This window comes from Scyliorhinus canicula, chromosome 6 (genome assembly GCF_902713615.1).
Source record: "Scyliorhinus canicula chromosome 6, sScyCan1.1, whole genome shotgun sequence".
In the NCBI taxonomy this organism is placed as follows: domain Eukaryota; kingdom Metazoa; phylum Chordata; class Chondrichthyes; order Carcharhiniformes; family Scyliorhinidae; genus Scyliorhinus; species Scyliorhinus canicula.
In genome coordinates, this window is record NC_052151.1 from 189,614,733 (window position 1) to 189,636,449 (window position 21,717).

Consider the following 21,717-nt stretch of genomic DNA (forward strand, 5'->3'; position numbering starts at 1 on the left):
TATTTTCCAAGGATCTACTTCCCTCTGTTCCCCGCCTGTTCATATATCTGTCTACATGCATCTTAAATGATGCTATCGTGCCCGCCTCTACCACCTCCGCTGGCAAAGCGTTCCAGGCACCCACCACTCTCTGCGTAAAAAACTTTCCATGCACATCTCCCTTCAACTTTCCCCCTCTTACCTTGAAATCGACACCCCCACTCTTGGAAAAAGCTTGTTGCTATCCACCCTGTCCATACCTCTCATAATTTTGTAGACCTCAATCAGGTCTCCACTCAACCTCCGTCTTTCCAATGAAAATATCCTAATCTACCCAACTTTTCTTCATAGCTAGCACCCTCCGTACCAGGCAACACCCTGGTGAACCTCCTCTGCACCCTGTCTAAAGCATCCACATCCTTCTGGTAATGTGGCGACCAGAACTGCACGCAGTATTCCAAATGTGGCCTAACCAAAGTCCTATACAACTGTAACATGACCTGCCAACTCTTGTACTCAATACCCCATCCGATGAAGGCAAGCATGCTGTATGCCTTCTTGACCACTCTATCGACCTGCGTTGCCACCTTCAGGGGACAATGGACCTGAACTCCCAGATCTCTCTGTACATCAATTTTCCCCAGGATTCTTCCATTGACCGTATAGTCCGCTCTTGAATTAGATCTTCCAAAATGCATCACCTCGCATTTGCCTGGATTGAACTCCATCTGCCATTTCTCTGCCCAACTCTCCAATCTATCTATATTTTGCTGTATTCTCGGACAGTCCTCCTCGCTATCTGCAATTCCACCAATCTTAGTATCATCTGCAAACTTGCTAATCAGACCACCTATACCTTCGTCCAGACATTTCTGTATATCACAAACAACAGTGGTCCGAGCACGGATCCCTGTGGAACACCACTAGTCACCTTTCTCTATTTTGAGACACTCTCTTCCACCACTACTCTCTGTCTCCTGTTGCCTAGCCAGTTCTTTATCCATCTAGTTAGTACACCCTGAACCCCAAACAACTTCATTTTTTCCATCAACCTGCCATGGGAAACTTTATTATTAAAGTCAAATGTCATATCTTAGCAACAAGCAATTTAACAATTGCATCAGCAAAATGTCATCAGCAATCATTAACATGCTGTTGAATTTTGAAGTTTCAAAGTTTTCTGATGCTGCAATAATCTGATCCTACTTGTGGATATACTCCATTTTGCGACGGGCAATAAATTGCATGGACCATTTTTGAAGGCAACTCCAATATGTTCCTCGGTCTTTATTTACTTTTATCTCAAGAAGCATATGATTAACAAAAAGCATCTTTGCTTTTCTTTCTTGATCGACACAAGTGGGTCAAGATATTTGACTATGATTTTCATACACCTATCCCAAAAAGTACAGTCCTGCATGTTAATTATCTGCTGATGCAGTTCAGTACGTTTGAGAAACCTGGAAAAAACACCCCAAGCTGGAGAGTTTTGTAAATAAATATTAACGATTAATACATCGAGTGTAGCCTAATCTTACCAGGAAGAAGGAGTATTTAACCGATCTCAGGAAGTTATAATCTAAACCTTCAGCTGAAGATGATATACAGCATATCAGGACAACATATACAGTAGTCCCCCGTTATACCGCGCTCCGCAATACCGCGGTTCGCGATATACGGCGGGGGGGCTTATGGACCCCAACTTACTTGACTCATTTTAAACTCTTTTTGAAACAGCACCTTTTTTAGCCGCGATGATTAGCCGCGATGATTAGACCGATTAGCAGCGATGATTACCCGCGATGATTAGACCGATTAGCCGCGATGATTACTGTAGAACGATTAGCCGCGATGAGTAGCCGCGACCGATTAGCCCGATTACCCAGCCATAAAAGGGATACCTTTTCCAGTGCAGGTATCTTCGAGTTCAAAATGTTTAAGCGCAAGTCTTACACAGTGAAGCAAAAGATACATTTGATAGACCGGCTTCGAAACGGGGAAACTAAGGCAAAATTATCCAGAGAGACTGGTGTACCAGAGTCAACCCTCCATGGGTGGGTGAAAGATGAGCCCAATTTAAGAACATATGTTGGGACAGTTTCTCAGAGTGAAGGGCTTACCAGGAAAAAGTCAAGGAACGCTAGTGACATTAACTTGGAGAAGGCTGTGTTCACCTGGTTTGTCCAGGAACAGTCTGGTGGCACCCCCCTATCTGGACCTATCATCAGGACTCAGGTTGAGAAGTTCCATCACCAGCTCCACCCAGAGGACAGCAATTTCGTAGCCAGCAAGGGTTGGCTCCATCGGTTCCAGAAAAGACATGGGATAGGTGCAGTTACCATCAGTGGTGAACAGAGATCCGCCGACTCAGGAGCAGCAGCAGCCTTTCCCGACATCCTCAAGAACTACATGGTGAAAGAGGAGCTGACCCCAGAGCAACTCTACAATGCAGATGAGTCAGGGCTCTACTGGAAGATGCTGCCTGACAAGACCCTAGCTGTCAAGGATGATGCCCACAAGACTCTGGGGTACAAGCAAGCCAAGAACAGGCTCACCATCCTGTTTGCCAGCAATGCCACGGGAACACACAAGCTGAAGCCATTGATTGTGGGCAAATTCAAGTCTCCTAGATGCTTTCACCACATCAACATGGAGAACCTACCCATTACCTACCGGAACTCTGGCAAAGCCTGGATGACAGCTTCCTTATTTGAGGAGTGGTTCTTCAAGTTCTTCGTACCCAGTGTCAGGGACCACCTTAGTGCCCGCAACTTACCACAGAAGGCCACACTCCTACTGGACAACTGCTCAGTCCACCCTCAGGGAGATGTTCTCAAGACCAGGGATGGGCAGATCCAAGTGCTCTATCTCCCAAAGAACACCACCAGCAAGATCCAGCCATGTGATGCAGGCATCATTCAGACCTTCAAGTCTGTATACAAAAAGGAACTGATCCTGGAAATGATAAGACTCTCCTCTCACTGTCCCAGATTACCTGAAAGCCATCGCCATCAAGGATGCCTGTTATCTGGCAGGGAAGGCCTGGGGAGCAGTGACGGAGAAGACCATCGCCAACTGCTGGAACAAGGCCCTAGGAGCAGCACTCCCACGACCCCAACATTACCCGGATGAAGAGGACTTCATAGACTTTACTGAAGCAGAGATCAGGGCAGCTGAGGAGAGGCTAGAGGACCACCTGGATGAGAACCTAACACTCCAGGATTGGGTGAACAGGTGGGCAGCAGCAGAGGACGACATGGCACCCGCAGAAACATTCACAGAGGAGGAGATCATCGACCAAGTCACCCAAGAGGAGGCAGAAGAAGAAGAACCCCAGCCCACAGTGGCAAAGAGCCACTCGGATGCCATCACGCACCTGAAGTGGCTCATAGCATACACAGAGCAACAGGACTTCGACCCGATATACATCCTACACCTGAAGAACCTCCAGAGGCAAGCACAAGTCAAGATGAGGAAGGGGATGTGCCAGAAGAAACTCAGACTTTTTAAAATGATTTTTAAAAATATGCTTGTAAGTACAATTTTAAGTATATTATTGTATGTATATATTATTGTATATATTTTAATAAATTTAAAACTTGATTTAAGACTTGAACGAACTTTGATGTTTTTTATGTAAAACGCCCTTCCATTCAGCAATGTTCAGCACAGTCAGCGATGTTTCCTCTCGTTCATTCATTTGGATATCCGCCATCTTGGATATCCGCGGCTCGGATACAACGCGGGTGGCTGTCTTGGACCCGAACACCCGCGGTATAACGGGGGACTACTGTAGTATGATCTACAACACCAAATGCCACTGGCGAGGGTAATTTTAAGTTGGGGCATAGCTTGATGTTCTGATGAAAGGTCTCCATATTTAATGCATCACCACCTGCCATTTCTGTTACCAAATACATCTAACTCCTCCCCCTTCCTCATTCCAAAAATGACCACTTCCTCTGCAATGCTCTGATCCATTCCGGTCATTCCCTACTCCTCCTACAGCACCTTTTGATTCAAGCACAGAAGGTACAACATCTGCCCTTTTACATCTTCCCCACCATCCAAGGCCCCAAACACACTATCCAAGTGAAACAAAGATTTACTTGCACTTCTTTCAATTTAGTTGCTTGTATTCACTGCTCACAATGTGGCCGGCTCTGCACTGGGGAGGTCAAACGTAGATTGGGTGATCGCTTTGTGCATCACTTCCACTCATTCCGTAGGCATGACCCTGAGTTTCTGGTTACCTGTCATTTTAATTCTCTACCTAATCCAGATTTCTGTCCTTTAAGCTCAACTCGAGCTCAAATAACAGAAGCTTATGATTTTGACAGTGCACTTTTCAGGACTCGAGACTATTTCAACAAACTCAGATCGTAACCTCTGCTCCCATTTTGTTTCCTTTTTCTTTGCTGGTTTTGGCTTTTCTGGGATTTTTAAAACCCTTCTGCTTTCAGACCACCGTTGTTCACGATTGCTATTCACATCTCCTCTAGATCCATCTTTTGTTTCTTTACTTCTCCCATTATGGGGCAGCAGGGTAGCATGGTGGTTAGCATAAATGCTTCACAGCTCCAGGGTCCCAGGTTCGATTCCCGGCTGGGTCACTGTCTGTGTGGAGTCTGCACGTTCTCCCCCTGTGTGCGTGGGTTTCCTCCGGGTGCTCCGGTTTCCTCCCACAGTCCAAAGATGTGCGGGTTAGGTGGATTGGCCATGCTAAATTGCCCGTAGTGTCCTAATAAAAGTAGGGTTAAGGGGGAGTTTGTTGGGTTACAGGTATAGGGTGGATACGTGGGTTTGAGTAGGGTGATCATGGCTCGGCACAACATTGAGGGCCGAAGGGCCTGTTCTGTGCTGTACTGTTCTAAAAAATTATCACTCCCTTCAGTCTTGCACAATGAATAATTTTGCCATTTAATATCTCCGTCTTTCACTCTACCAAACTTATCTTTTGTTCCTTTTACTACCCCTTCCCCTCACTTGCTTAAAATCCAGACATCTCTTAATTCCCCCAGTTTGATAAAAGATTATTGACCTGAAACATTTAACTGTTGCTCACGTCACAGATGTAGCCAGAGTGCTGAATATTTCTAGTATTTTCTGTTTCTATTTCAGATTTCCAGCATCTGCAATATTTTGCTTTGCTATCAATAAAGCAGTTCATCACATTACAATAGTGATGATGCTTAAAGTACTTAATTGACTAAGAGGTGCTTTTGGATGTCTAGGAGTTTGTGAAAAGTGCAAGTTCATTCTTTTTTTTCATAGAGCCCCCAGGAAAAAAAATAGGCTCCCAATTAAAGGAGAGTTTACGAGAAGTGATCAAACATTCAACTGAAGGTAAGTTTTAAGCAAGGCCTTAAAAAGGAAGGAAGATAGCGAAAAGGCTTAAGGAGACAATTCCAAATCTGTGCTCAAGCTGGTCTTATGAACTAAAGTTTGGAATCAGGCAACTATAAACTTGAAAACAGGCAAAATTACGAAGTATTGGGCTAGCAATTTAACACCATGGAGCACCAATCTCAGCGCACACACTTTCGAATCACATTTAATTTGAAATCCCCTTTTGTAAAATGACCGCAATCTCGACAGGGCTTGCAGTAAAAAGAAACACTTTTGAACAGTTAGTAAAGAACTTGAGGTTTTAAGAAGTGTCAGGCAGTACTTACTGTGATTCCATTGTTTGCATTTTTGTCCATGTACTTCTTTTTTTCATATTTGTCTCGGATGAAAAATTCTACAGCTCTGAAGAATACTTAATCAAGGAAAATATCTTTCCTTTATAAATAATGGAGGCATTTCATTTCCTGCATGACAATGCAACAGTAGAAAATATTTCTGATTAAATCTGGAATCTAATTAAACTATGCATTAGGAACATTTTCAATAAGTTTCAAGCTCAAACTTCAAAAACATAGCTCTTATTGCTGAAAAAAACAACTTTGGTACCTAATAAAAAATTATTTAGCTTTTCCACACCTTTAACCATAAGCCAAGTAATTTCTTTTGAAATTACACCTCAATGTCTGTTGAGGGGAAAAAATTATTTTTTTTAATGTTTGCTTCAACAGACTTATTTAGTGTTTGCAGTTATACTGCTAACCAAATGGTTTCTCAGCGTCTTGATTAGTTCATTTATCTTAAATGGCTATCAAATAACCGGTACTCATTAAACATCTTCAATGTTATTATTATTATAAGATGCTTCACAGAGCAATGCAAAGCAAAACATTAACACCAAGCTACAAAGAGACATTAGGGAAGATGACCAAAAGCTTAGTCAAAGAGGTAGGTTTAAGGAATGTCTTGGGGGAAAGGCCCTGACAGCTGAAGACACGATCACCAATGGGAAAGCAACTAAAATCAGGGCTGTGCAAGAGGAAAGAATTGGCAGAATGCAGATTGGAGAACTGTGGGACTGGAGGAGATTACAGAGATAGGGAGGTGTGTGACCATGAAAGAATATGGAAATACTGATGAGAAATGTATGAGAGTTCTGATGAAGGCAGCACGGTGGCACAGTGGTTAGCACTGCTGCTTCGCAGCTCCAGGGACCCGGGTTCAATTCCAGCCTCGGGTGACTGCGTGGAGTTTTCACTTTCTCTCCGTGTCTGCATGGGTTTCCTCCGGGTACTCCGGTTTCCTCCCACAGTCTAAAAATGGGCAGCTTAGGTAGATTGGCCATGCTAAATTGCGTCTTCGTTTCCAAAAGGTTGGGTCAGGTTGCGGGGATGGGGGTGAAGGTGTGGACTTAACTAGTGCGCTCTTTCCAGGGGCCGGTGCAGACTTGATGGGCCAAATGACCTCCTGCACTGTAAATTCCATGATTCTAAGTGTCATATTAGACTCTCAACATTAACTGTTTTTCTCACTCCACAAACACTGCCTGGTCTGCTGAGTTTTTGCAGCATGTTCTGTATTTGAGAATTTAACAAATCATACCATTGTTGAACAGGGAGTCAGTGTAAGTCAGTGAGCACAGGGGTGATTGGTGAATGGGATTTTGCGCAAGTTAAAACACAGGCAGCAGAATTTGGATGGCCTCAAGTTTACAGAGGATAGAACATTATACAAGTGGCTGGTCAGAAATTAACTGGAATAGTGAAGTCTAGATGCAGCAAAGAGGTAGATGAATTTTTAACAGAAGATGACATGGTAGGGACAGAGTCAGACAATGTTTAGGAGATGGAAATAGGCAGTCTCAGTGGTGGCACTGGTGTGGTCGAAAGCTCATCTTGGGGTGAAATGCGACACAAAGCTCACAAACAGGCTGGTTCAGCTTCAGACAATTGCATGGGAGATGGAATCGGTGGCCACAGAATACAGCTTGTAGCAGAAAGCAAAGACAATGTTCCCAATACTTAGTTGTGTTCCCAATATTTAGTTGGAGGGAACAGGGTGCTGATCAGGAACCATTTAACAAGTAAAAACAAAATTGTGGCCATCTTAGTTTATTCAATTATTTGTGACTTTTATATTACCACGCATTAAAGTGGTCTATGTTTTGTATTTCTACAAGTGTAGCATGTGCTCACCATCTTCAAGTACCATGGAGTGTTGATTTTGGTCCAAATAAGTCAGATAAATGAGAACGTTGGGCCTATATTTATAAATTCCAGTCAGTCAAAACAACCATCTCAGCTTTGTACTCTGTTTCCACTCTTCAACAGATATATCTAACAGGTCAAACAAGTGTTAGCAAATGATCCACATCCAAACATTAACACATGCTTCTCTCAACAGTTGTTGCTGACTTAAAGCGTGTGCCTCACAATTTTTTGTTATTTCTTTCAACACCTAAATCTTGCTTTCATAGGTAAGAATCAGATTCCAGCACATATTCAGTATCAAACTGACATCAATCTAGATCTGGATCCATTCCACCATTTCCCCACACTCCCATAACAAGCGATGTTCAAAAACTCATTGCATTTAAATTTGATCCGTTTGCAATGTCAAACTAGAAGGAACAGCCCAGATTGACGAAACAACTAAAAACTTACAAAATGAGCCAAATAATGCAAGTAGGCAGATCAGTGGACAATAAAACTTAAAATGAATAAATATCAAATTTTAAAAGGTGACAACAGGTATATCATAAATCACTGGTTTTCAAACTTGAACCTTGGGCGAACATGAATCCGCTTCAAAGCAATGGGCTAACTGAAACGCAAGAAGATCCCCACAGCATACACAGGAATGTTCTGCTAAATCTTGTATATGGGAGTTCTCCGGCTGAGAGTTGCTGATTGGGGTACTTGAGGAAACATATTCCAGTAGGCAGTCATTTGTATTTGGGTGGGAGATGCAGGCCTGGCAAAAAAGGATTGCGGGGCATTGCTGGAAATGAACTCTGTGCAGGAGTATCTTTGGGGAAGAAATTTAAACGGAATTGATTTTTCTTTGAAACGCTTCAGTTTTAGTTGCAGGTGCTGACTAATCTGGTCGATCAGCTGCTGCAGGAATGGGAGTCACTGCTGGAAGCTGGAGGCAAGAAAGTCCACAGCACCAGCTTCTACATCAACCTCATGTGGTCACAGACTATGGCAGTGAGAATTTATCCAGAGAGAAAGCGGAAAAAATGGTCAGGCGATCTTTAGGGATCATTTTTGACGACTTTTGGTGACCCATTTTACACCCGCCTGCGACCCATCTGTGGGTCACAACCCCCACTTTGAAAAACACCATCATAATTAGTGCTGTAAGTACTTATTTTAATTTCCCTTCACTGTACATGGTCCATTTGTGGCACTGCACAGCCCCTTTAAGATTGACATACACATAAAACATACAGTGCAGAAGGAGGCCACCATTCGGCCCATCGAGGATGCACCGTCCCACTTAAGCCCTCACTTCCACCCTAACCCCGAAAACCCAATAACCCCTCCTAACCTTTTTTGGACACTAAGGGCAATTTATCATGGCCAATCCACCTAATCTGCACGTCTTTGGGCTGTGGGAGGAAACCGGAGCACCCGGAGGAAACCCACGTAGACACTGGGAGAACGTGCAGACTCCACACAGACAGTGACCCAGCGGGGAATCGAACCTGGGACCCTGGCGCTGTGAAACGACAGTGCTATCCACTTGTGCTACCGTTGTACATGTCTATGCACATCTCCAAAAGACTGTTGCTTATACATGGCGTGTTTGTCCAGTGTGCAACATGCCTGAATGTTGAAGGGCGGTACGTCTACGCACCTTAGAAGGAAGTTGGTTGTAATAGCTGAAGATACAGTCAAAAGGCGGATATTTTAGTAGGTGCGTAATTTAATATTTCTGGTCGTAATGAAGCAATAATTTACCCAATACATCAAATATCAGTAGACAAGTCACATGATGTCATATTCAAATAGTCCAGTCTTCTAACCAGCCAAGATTTTGATCAGACTCAAGGAAGACAGTGAAATTCGGCAGATGCTGTCAAACAGCCATGAGAAAAAGAGTGGAGAATTTAGCTCTTCAATCTTGAAATGTGGCAATGAAGGGACCAGATGTATGTCCAGGGTGTTAAATTTGAACAGTCACATTAAATTAAACTTTTTCTGTAGGACAAGAAAGCACAAGGTCAAACTGAAATGAGAACTTTAGTTCGAATATCACCAGAAACGCCTTGCATAAAATGCAACTTAATATGTACAGTGGTGTACAAAATATTTGGTATCAAGTTAACTGTGATGGAGGACAGAAATGTCATCCAATTTCCTGACTGGATTGATGAGTTACTACCTTAAATTTCTGACCCTAGTTTTGAACACCTCCGCAAGTGATAACATCTTCTTTAAAGCTACCCTCACAAACTCCTCAAACGACCTATATCAGGCCACCTCCCAACCTTCTTGGGAAAAGGAGTGGGTCATTTAGTCTCTCAAGCCTGTTACGCCATTCAATAAGATCACGGCAGGACTGGGTCCGAATGGAAGAGGACTTCTGCACTCGGACGTCTCTCTGAGCACTGGCACCACTCTCGGCCACCCCCACGCAGACTCCAGGGGCCGGTGGTAGTGGCCACACTCAAGACATGGAACAAGTTCAGGCGCCATTTTAAACTTGACGAGATGTCCAGAGGCCCCCATCTGTAACAACCATAGGTTCACACGGGAGAGGTTACATGCCACATATGGGACATGGAGGGAAGACATGAAGGGATGTACGTGGACAACAGACTGGCGACTCTGGGGGAACCACAGAGAGGCTCCAACTCCTGAAAAGGCACAAGATCAGGTACCTGCAGCTACGCAGCTTTTTCCATAAGGAGACAAAATCGTCGTGTGTTTCCACCCCCGAGACCCGGATATATATTTCTGGGCACTGGCAGGCTAGACTGGTTAGAGGACAACAAATGTGGCAACATCTACGGACTCATAGAAAAAAGTCAGGACCCCACTAGACGAGACCAGATGGAAATGGGAGGAAGAGCTAGGCATGGAGATATAGCGAGGACTCTGGATTGCTCAAAATAGTGCACAGAGCGCATCTTATGAGTGGGTTCTTCCCGGAGTTGGAGGATAGGCGCGAACAGTGTCAGGGGGGCCCAGCCAACCACACACAAATGTTCTGATCCTGCCCCAGTCTCAGAATTCAGGACAGCATTTTTCAAAGCCATGTCCAGGGTTGTGGGGCCAAGCTGAAGTTGTGCTTATCTGTGGCGGTCTCTGGGATGTCAGAGCATCCAGAGCTCTGGGAAAGGGGATGGGCGTTCTGGCCTTCGCCTCACTGATCGCCAGGCAGGGATTTCTGACAGGCTGGAAGTTGGCAGCACCACCCAGGGCCTCATAGTTCTCAGACCTGGCAGAGTTCCTGAAACTGGAAAAAATAAAATTCTCGCTGAGGGGGGTCCGAGAAGAGATTTCACAACACATGAAAACAGTTTGCAAACCTTTTTGCAGACCTGTTTGCAACCAGCAATTATCTTTTTTGGGGAGGGGGGGGGGGGGGGGGGGGGGGGGGGGGGGCAGAATGGGTGGGGCAGGGAGCACTTCCTGGATGAAAGGGAGCTCGCATGTAGCAAAGAAGGAACGGGGAGGAAGGCCATTCACAGGAGGGGGACACGGATCCCTCCCACACCTGCCAAACTGGAACGGCGGACCATTCTAACCCCCTTGAGAACTCAGAGGGGAGGGAAAACAGGACTTTTCTTCCCCCTACCCTCCCCCAGCAAAACAATTTGAATTATGAACTATGTAAAGAGTCCTGGCAGCAATTGGAAATACCTGTGTAAAGTTGTGTATAATTCTTATTACTAAACGCTAAAAATCCCAATAAGAACACTTCTAAAAAACTGTACGATTACACTAATGTAAATAATGTAGGGAAATTATAGGACTGGGACTGCCACCGATGCGGTGGCAACTTGTGATACTGTGTTGCTGTTATTAGTGTTTTGATTATCATTGTTTCTATATTGTTCTGCAAAGTTGATATTAAGTGCAAAAATTCCACAATATTTTCAAAAAACTAAGATCATGGCATGTCTGTAACAACGATCATACACCCATAACCCTTAATAACTCTGGATAACAAAAATGTCAATCCAACAGTTAAAATTAACTGATCTTGCATGAATTGTTGTGTAGAAGAGAGTTCCAAACTTTCACAGGGAGCACCTATCATTCCCCTTCTCCTTTCCCAAGTACTGCCTCATTGCTCTTACATTACTAACTACTGATGGATAATCTGGTTTACTTCACGGTTACAGCTATTCACATTCGAAGGGTGATAGTTTTACCTGCATTGTCCATCTCAAAGTCTACTCTTGCATCTTTTGATGAATTGTTTGCCACAATCAAAGCTGAAAGGATCGCGTTGTATATCTTTGAACCAATTATGTGACCTTCCAAAGTTATGTTTATGGTGACTTATTTTCTCTGAAATCACCATTTTTTAAAAATTAATTGCTCAATTCTCATTTATCCATTAAGGGTTTCCATGCAAAAGGTGTTTGGACCATTTTGATTTCCTGCGATGTGGTCAATGCCTTGACTAGAGTTGATGTAGAGACAAGGCGGTCGTCAGGACACGCGACAAAGCAGAATTGCCGAGCAAAAATTTATAGCTAAGTTCCGCACGCACGAGTGCGGCCTCAACCAGGATCTTGGATTCATGTTGCATTACATTCACCCACCACCACCATCTCCCACTGGACTTGCAAAATCCTACCAACTGTCCTGGCTTGAGACAATTCACACCTCATTAACCTGGGATCACCCCCTAACTCTGGATCTGTAATGATTTGATTACCCGCAAATGCTCGCATTCCAAGCATTGTCTGGCATCTCGGACTTTGTCTATGTAAATGTTTCTGGAACATACCTCTCCATTCACCTGAGGAAGGAGCAGTGCTCCGAAAGCTCGTGTTTGAAACAAACCTGTTGCACTTTAACCTGGTGTTGTAAGACTTCTTACTGTACTTGACTAGAGTTGACCCACCTGGTTTAAATTTGAATAACAACTTGGCAGTTAACTGTTCCTTATTGCATTCTCCATGGCAACACCTCTACCAGAGTCCACTTGCCAACCAATCTGCACATTCTTCTCATGCAGTATAAACTACTGATCCATTTATTGTTGGTAATCTTGCATGCTACCTTGATAAGTACAAGATGAAAATCTTAAACAGCATTTCTCTAGTTCTATCCTATAAATGACTAATTGCCATCGTCTTTGCCATCCAAGGTCCCCAGTTATTGGCTGCCGAACCTTGTTGGAATATACCTAGCCTGTACCTGAAGTATCACCCATTGTTCCTTTACAGATTTTCTTGTAAGGCTTCAATTCCATTTTGCACTGGTTGGATTCCTTCTCATTGCATCATGATGAGCTCTCTTACAATTTAGATGTTCCATCTGATATTGCTCCTTCCTCTTCCAGATTGGTCTGAACCTTATGACACAATAATCACTCTTAACCAAATGTTCCCCCACAGACACTTACTCCATTTGGCCCACCTCATTTCCTAGCACCAAATCCAGCATTGCCTCCTTTCTAGTTTGCCGAGAACATACTGGTCAAGGAAGTTCTCCTGAACACATTTCAGAAATTCCTCCCTCTCCTTGCCCTTCACTCCAATACTAAATATCTAAATAGTGATTGGGATAAAGTACCCCAATATTAAACCTACAATTTATCAATGTCCCAATGATATACATTGGGTAAGAAAGGAGAATCTGGGATCAATAGTTGAAACCAAAATGCTTAGAAAGGTGATATTACAGAAGGGAAGGCAAAAGGGGGGACTGGGCCTTCCGAACTTGCTTCACTATTATTGGGCGGTAAATGTTGAGACGGTGAGAGGATGGTGTAAGCAGGGAAAGGCTATGTGGGTAAGGATGGAGACAGGCTCTTGCAGGGGGTTGGGGTTGCAGCCATTGGCAATGGCACCACTTCCAATGGCGCCAGGAAAGTATTCGGGAAGTCAGGTGATTATGGCTACAGTGAGGATTTGGAGACAGTTTAGGCTACACTTTGAGGGCTGGGGCAGAGGGGATGCCAATTAGGGGGAATGCCAATGGTTGGGTCAGGAACGATGGATGCGAGTTTTGGGATTTATTTCTCGGGGATGATTTGCGAGTCTAGAAGAGTTGGGAGAGAAATACGGATTGGCTCAAATAGAGGGGTTTTGCCAAATGAAGGTACCGGAGTACCTTGAGGGCAGCACGGTAGCATGGTGGTTAGCATAAATGCTTCACAGCTCCAGGGTCCCAGGTTCGATTCCCGGCTGGGTCACTGTCTGTGCGGAGTCTGCACGTCCTCCCCGTGTGTGCGTGGGTTTCCTCCGGGTGCTCCGGTTTCCTCCCACAGTCCAAAGATGTGCGGGTTAGGTGGATTGGCCATGCTGAATTGCCCGTAGTGTCCTAAAAAGTAAGGTTAAGGGGGGGGGGGGTTGTTGGGTTACGGGTATAGGGTGGATACGTGGGTTTGAGTAGGGTGATCATTGCTCGGCACAACATTGAGGGCCGAAGGGCCTGTACTGTGCTGTACTGTTCTATGTTCTAAGCTCTCTAGGAAAGTGTTCCAACCTTCCCAGGAGCTCCTTCATTGTTGGAGGAAGTGTTGTCAGTGGGGAGACTAGAGAAGGAGTTTCGTCTCGACGATTAACGGGAGGATCTGGAGGATGACGAGGTATCCCTGGAGGGGATTAAGATGAAATGGGAAGACGAACTGGGGATGGTGCCTGAAAAGGGATTGTGGTGTGAGGTGCTACGGAGGGAGAATACCTCAACTTCTTGGGCGAGGCTGGGGCTGATACAACTGAAGGTAGTGTAGAGGGCACTCCTCACTAAATCAAGAATGAGCAGGCTGTTTGTGGGGAGAGGATACCTGTGAGCAATGCGGGAGAGGTCCTGCAAATCACGTTCACATGTTTTGGTCCAGTCCAAAACTAGAAAATTTCTGGAAGACGGTATTCAGGACAGTTTCAGGGGTCCTGCATGCAGATGTGAAACTGGACCAAGAGAAGCCACTTTCGGGGTGTCGGACCACCTCAAGCTGCAGGTGGGCGTGGAGTTTGCCGTATTGATCGCTCAAAGGCGGGTTTGTTGGGGTGGAGGTCAGCCTCTCCACCCTGTGCAAGCATGGCAGGGAGGAGGGAGGGGGGGGGGGGGGGGGGGATTTACTGGAGTTTTTGACCCTAGAGAAGGTAATGCATGATGCGCGGGGGGGGGGGGGGGGGGGGGGGGGGGGGGGTCTACAATTGCTGGTGTTTGTTTATTATGCATTTTCAGGAATTGGTTACCATTGATTGTTGAGGGGGTGGATAAAGAGATGGGGGGGGGTTGCTTGGGGCTGTTTGGGTATTGTATTATGAAAATGTTGGGAAAAAATACTTTTTTTTAAAATCTGCCAAAAGAATTGGTGTTTTGTAATAGATAAATAATAACTGGTGCACAAATGTGACAAAGATATACAGGAGAATGAGAATTAATGTTGGCAACGGTACAATCAAATCTCATTCTGGCCAAATGGAGAGATTAAAAAAGGGCCACAGAGACCAGGGTGGTTTTATGGGATGTAAATATTTGCATTAGAGATAAGCACAGAAGCTCTTGAAATGTGCAAAGATTGGATTCAGTCTACAAGGTAAAATCTGACAAAAGTGAGTGAAATAGGTCATGAAAGCACAAGGAGGAAGCATTCCCCAAATAAAGTAAACAGAGAATGAAAAACTACTGACCGATTATAAAGAAGTTAAACATTAAGGAAATTATGCATTTTAGATTTATTTTAACATTTATAATAGACCACTATGTGAGCCAGATGTTTGCACTCATGGCTCCTAAGGGAGGTATGAACTGAGATATGTGGTACTGACATAATTGAAGAGCGATTCCAAAGACCAACAAGTGGCTTAATGTGTGTTGTAAAGGTGGGCAGGGAGTGGTTGCATAATGGATCAGATATTCCTCCAGGAAACAGCCACATACCGCCCACCTACTGCCCACCCACCACCAAAACCATTACCTACCAGTTTGGAAATATGAAGTCACAATCAATAACACCATACAGTTGAAATTGCTACCAGCGAGTACAGGAACCTCCCAATCAATTCTTCCCACCTTCCACAGATGACCTAAATGAGACTGGCAAATTGTCAACTGGCAAAAGACTGCTGCACATGAATTGACTTTTAAGTGCAGGCAATTTGCTTTGCAGCCAGCACTTGCTTTGTTTTCTCCCTTATGGCATTGCACTTAATTGTTGTGCATTTAACAATTCCACTATATCCTTTGTAGAATTCAGGTTCTCAATCTGTTGTCTTGAGCCAGTTTCTTTAATCAAAATTTGAATCATAAGCCTAAAAAATGAAGCTGTGATGCTGAACTGTTGCCAGTACTGTTATTTTTGGATTCAGTTAAATATATGTAGCATTGGAATTGAAGAAACCTTTTCTTGACATAAAGGCATTGTTTTGAAAATAGGAAAAAAGTTCTATACTTAATGGATTAACTTTTCGAAAACCCAATTGTGGAGTTTAATAGAGTTGGCAAAAAAAACCAGAATAAATGCAATAAGGAAAATTAATTTTGGATCTTCTGGGAGTGCAGACAGTTGGAATTCTATTTCCAAGGATTACTGAATTTGCACAATCAGATTTAATCACAAAGTAATCATTGCTCCTTTTTTAAAAAAATCTTTCATAGCTAGTGGTCAAAATTCGATTTAGGAAATTTACACAAGCCAACAGAAAAGCAATAAAATCTTAATTCTGCAAAGGATGTAATGAAATACTTACTCTGCTCATAAAAGTAAAATGTGATGTTATGGGAGACGGGGTCGGGGGGGGGGGGGGGGGGGGAGGAGAAAAAAAAGGACACATCCATTATTGAAGAAATGCAACCTGCTAAACAAATTACATCCATTTAAAAGATAGTTAATAGGCATCTTCCAAATTATTCATCTAGACAACATGGATCCAGAAATTAGAACATGTGATTTGTACCAGCTGCTTCATAAATACATGAATTTAGTACAACATTTTACTACAGAAATTAATTTTTTTTTAATGCAGTGGATAATTCAACGTTTAATTTGAGAGGTCCATTGTGACAAATCCAGGAACATTGGGAGTGCAAACAACAGCTTGTGCTAAAATGATTTCTGCTTCAGGTCACAATTTAATGGTGTTGCAAGGAAGATGCTCATTAAAGCTAAGTGTTTTATGCTAAGGTTCCGTTCTCATTTCCACAAGTATAGAGTACAAACAAAAAAACTTCAAACATAAAGTAAAATCAATATCCTTCTAATACATTTGCAGAATGCTGTTCTGCAATAAATAATTTTATTTTAGATTCACCATTGTACAGATTAGAGATGTGGAATATACTTGGCATTTGAACTGACAGGGAAACAACATTATACTGCACTACCACAGTTAAAAATCCCAAATGGATGTTTAAAGCAGAAATTAACTCAAAACATTCACTGGAATAAATCATGTCTCATCAAACCATTAAATTTTTTGAGTAATAAACTCGTATTTTAGGTAGATGAACTAAAAGCTGTTTGTAAAACACAAGAGATTGGAGTTTTGAATTTTAATTGTAAGTGGAGAATTGCCAGATTGCAAGAGGAGAAATTTGATTTTACGATTCATTGGTCAGTTATGGATAAGCACAATTCTGCAGACATCTGGGATAGAGTTATCATCTCTGTTCTCAAGAATTGTGTACATGAAGCGGATAGATCTAGACTGAAAAACTATCGAGAAATCCTAGATTAGAGAAAAGTATATAAATTCCATGTTAAAAAAAGGTATAGGATTTTTGAAATACCTTTGGACGCTCTAGTACGAGAATTTATGGATGTATGTTATTAAAATACAATTTAAATTATTTCTGAATGATTTATAGATCCAACACCCGTGTTTCTGAATCTCCAGGTATTGGGTGGCGCGGTAGCACAGTGGTTATTACTGCTGCTACACAGCGCCAAGTTCCCAAGGTCGATTCCCTGCTTGGGTCACTGTTTCGCGGAGTCCGCACGTTCTCCGTGTCTGCGTGGGTTTCCTCCGGGTGCTCCCGTTTCCTCCCACAAGTCCTAAAAGATGTGTTGTTAGGTGAATTGGACATTCTGAATTCTCCCTCAGTCTACCCAAACAGGCGCAAGAATGTGGCGGCTAGGGGATTTTCACAGTAACTTTATTGCAGTGTTAATGTTAGCCTACTTGTGACAATAAAGATTATTATTAAGTACCACTCTGGGGCTAATCCACAAAAATCAATGCTGCCACTCCAAGTGCAGCACTGAGGGAATACTGCACTGCTGGAGGTGCTACCTTTCGGTTAAGGCATTAAACCAACGCCACATCTGCCTGTTTGGCTGATATAAAAGACCCCGTGGCACTATTCTAATGAAGAGTTCTTCCTGGTGCCTTGCTAATATTTGTCCCTCAATCAACATCACAAAGGGAGGGGGTGGGGTGGGGTGGGGGGGGGGGGGGGGGGGGGGGGGGGGGAATTATTATTCAGTCATTCTCATGTAGCTGTTTGTGGGAGGTCGCTGCACACAAATTGGCTGGCATGTTTCCTACATTAAAGCAGGGACTACACTTCGAAAGCACTCCATTGGCTATGAGGTGCTTTTAGATGTTCAGTGGTTGCTAAAAGTGCAATAAAGCATTAGTCTTTCTGTTTTACATGAAATCCAAACTAAGATGATAATATAGTACTCTCCCAAAGGTTGCAGAACAGAAATATAAACACAGATTCAGATCTTTTACAGAGACTAGCAGAAAGTGCTCCAATTCACTCCTTATGAGCTGATACCCAGTTTTATTTATACAAAGACATCAAGGATACTGGTCAGTCTGAGGTCTCCGGAAATGTTCAGGAAGGTTTGCTTCATAGAGATGTCGAGCCTTGGTGTTGCCCATATCTTGCATACACTGCAAAACAGGAGAAAATATCAGTCAAGGATTTATTCTTATTGCGGAGGGTAGTCAAGGATCACGGTGGACTTGAAATCCTAACCGTTTTAAAATTGATAGTAAGGATAGTGCTGGGACAATGTTTCAGAATCAACAATGTGCTACATGGTGGGAGTTTCAGCCCCCTGATCACAACAGGGATAAAATTGTTTTGAAATGCATTGACACTACTTGACAAGCTAGAGTTCTATTTTGCCACAATGGTCTTGAAAAGGCAAAATTAAACAGCCATTTTCAGCAGCTGTGATGTTGTTGCTGGTTCTCTGTAGATTGTCCAGGGTCTCAGTTTTTGGATAGAAAGAATTCACAATAATCACGAAGAATGATACACATGATCACATGACACACAATGGAAGGAATGAAGGTGTTTCAGTAACAGTAAAAAGCCACTGATATACCAGAGAAGGTAACTCTTCATTGTGGATACTCAGCCTCAATAGCCCTTCTTTCTTACACAGCCGACCCAGAGTCAGACAGTCTGAAAGTTTATTGTCCCTGTGGCTTGGAGTGCACTTTGAAAATAGAGGAAATTCCGCAGAATGTCATTTAGGCATGACCATTCAAGGGAGACCCCTGTCCATTATAATCCAATTTGAGCTTTCTAGACAGCTTGCTGGGCTGTTGAATTTGGCAGCCATCTTATAGTTCATCCATTTTAAAAGGAAAAGTTTTTAAAAATGTAATGTCTTCCAAGTCTGCACTGGCATGACTCAAGAGCAACAAGTTGAAGATTTACCAGCATTGTCCATCAGCTCTTAAATGTAGACACATAAACGGTTGGCGATAAACATACTAAATACAAAGAATCACATATAATAGAGTTCAAGTGGAGTCTTCAAAGAACTATGAAATTGGCAGGAGATACTTTTTATAGAAGAGTTTTCCCCTCAGCATCTATCTCCCAAGTCCCTTAAAAGGCACAATTGTACAGTGGTTAGCACAGTTGCTTCACAGCTCCAGAGCACGGTAGCACAGTTGCTTCACAGCTCCAGAGTCCCAGGTTCAATTCCCGGCTTGGGTCACTATCTGTGGGGAGTTTCACATTCTCCCCCATGTCTCCGTGGGTTTCCTCCGGGTGCTCCAGTTTCCTCCCACAGTTCAAAGATGTGCAGGTTAGGTGGATTGGCCATGCTAAATTGCCCAAAAGGATAGGTGGGGTTATGGGTTCCGTTGATAAAGTGGAGGCCTTGGCTTGGGTAGGGTGCTCTTTCCAAGGGCCGGTGCAGACCCGATGGGCCGAATGGCCTCCTTCTGCACTGTAAATTCTATGATTCTATGAAATGCAGAGCTCACCAGGTATGAAACGGATTAAAATCTCAATCCCATTGTGACATAACAATTTGGGGGTTAACTGGGTGGAGCTTTCACTCAAACCACTGTTTGGCTGTGGCCTTAGATAATGTAATTTTCTGTAGTCCATTTCAGCTTTGATTCAGAGTTTGCATTTGCTTAAAACCTTTACTGGGACTAATATTTTTCAGCAGCTTCCTTATGGCAAGAAGTTGAGCTGCTTTGTATTATAATTCTGCAATTCTGAATGAACAAATATATCTGGCAAAAATCTGTTTTATGCTTATTACTATTTCAATACCCACTGAATGCTCCAAGCTATTAAATTCTAATGTCTTTATGTTCCACAATTGTGGCTCTGATGCCTCCCATGGAGAAAAACGCCAAAGCAAGCATCTCAAATTGCTGTTTTGCGTAAGAAACAGCATCTGCAGACGATATGAAAGTCTTCAACTTCAAACATATACAGTAACCTTCACACTGCTACAGTTTTAAAAAACTAAGAAAAAGGGAAGGTTCTGCATCAAAAACAATTTCAATGTGTTGTGAATTTTTCTGTCCCAGGTAAGGTGCAATCAAAGATCGTCGGGCAAAATGGTAGCTGAACAATGATCTGCCTTTAAAAGAGGAGATGGTTCCCAAAAGGGTAAAAGAAAAGTCAAACAAAGCCAGGGTGGCAAAATGTGATGAAAAGATTATGCAGAAAAAAGGGAGTGTATGACAAATGCCAGGTTCATGATAGGTGTCAGGTTGGTGATACGAGCAAGAGCCAGGCTCAATATAAACGGTTCAGAGCGGAAGTGAAACAGAAAGTCTGGCAAAGAACTATGAAAAGATATGCTTGGTTAATACAAAAGTGATTCCAAAGTAACCTAAAGGCATAAAAATGGAAAATAGGTGGTAACAATTTTTTATTTTTTTAAAAATTAGTTCACAGGATGTGGGCAACACTGGCTAGTCCAGCATTATTGTCCATGTCTAATTGCTCTCGAGAAGGTGGTGGTGAGCTGCCTTCTTGATCTGCTGCAGCCCATATAGTGTAAGTGCAACCACTGTTCCTTTAGTAAGGGAGTTCCAGGATTTTGACCCAGTGAAAGTGAAGGAACAGAGATATATTTTCAAGTCACAATGGTGAGCAACTTGGAGGAATTTCTAGGTGTTGGTGTTCCCATGTATCTCCTGCCCTTGTCCTTCCAGGTGGTTAGACCAGAGGTTATGAGTTTGGAAGGTGTCGGCCAAGGAGCCTTGTTGAGTTCCTCTAGGAGATCTTGTAGACTGTTCGTTGGTGGTGGAGGGAGTCAATGTTTGTGGAAGGGATGCCAATCAAGCGGGCTGCTTTGTCCTGTATGGTGTTGAGCTTCGGGTGTTGTTGGAGCTGCGCTTACCCAGGCAAGGAGAGAATATTTTATCACGCTCCTAACTTGTGCTTTGTTGATAGTGGACAGGCTTTGGTGAGTCAGGTGAGTTACTCGCTGCATGAATCCTGACCACTGACCTGCTCTTGTAGCTACAGTATTGATATGGCTAGTGCAGTCAACAACAACAACAACCCCCCCCCCTCCCCCCAACCCCACAGGATGTTGATAGTGGAGGATTCAGCAATGCTAGTGCCATTGAATGTTGGAGATGGTCATTGATTAGCAACTGGGTGTCCCGTGCGTTACTTGTCAACCGAAGCCTGGATATTATCTCGGTCTTGCTGCATTTGGACATGAATTGCTTCTGTATCTGTGGCATCATGAATGGTGAACACTGTGGAATCACCAGCCAATAGTCCCAGTTCTGACCTTATAATGGAAGGAAAGTCATTGATGGAGCAGCTGAAGATGATTGGACAGAACTGTAAGGTTGTGTGGTTTGTGAGGTTGATGTGGCATATCAGGGACCAAAAAGGGTATCTATGCTTGGAGATAGAGGGATCTATGCATAGAGACAGAGGACACAGGTACGGTACTAAATGAGTACTTTGCATCTGTCTTCACCAAGTAAATAGATACTGCCAGAATCATTGAGAAAGC

General features: G+C 43.3%; 1 protein-coding gene across 5 annotated transcripts in view; it reads right to left on the reverse strand.

The window, feature by feature from the left end:
- smap1 (small ArfGAP 1) overlaps window positions 1–21,717 on the reverse strand; it is a 329,292-nt gene that overhangs the window by 239,981 nt on the left and 67,594 nt on the right. For all 5 annotated transcript variants that reach the window (XM_038800670.1, XM_038800673.1, XM_038800671.1 and 2 more), the window contains exons 3-4: window positions 18,282–18,367; window positions 5,655–5,730 (exon numbers count right to left, since the gene is read on the reverse strand). In XM_038800670.1, the coding sequence (XP_038656598.1) occupies window positions 5,655–5,730; window positions 18,282–18,367 (162 nt within the window). The remainder of the gene's footprint in view (window positions 1–5,654; window positions 5,731–18,281; window positions 18,368–21,717) is intronic.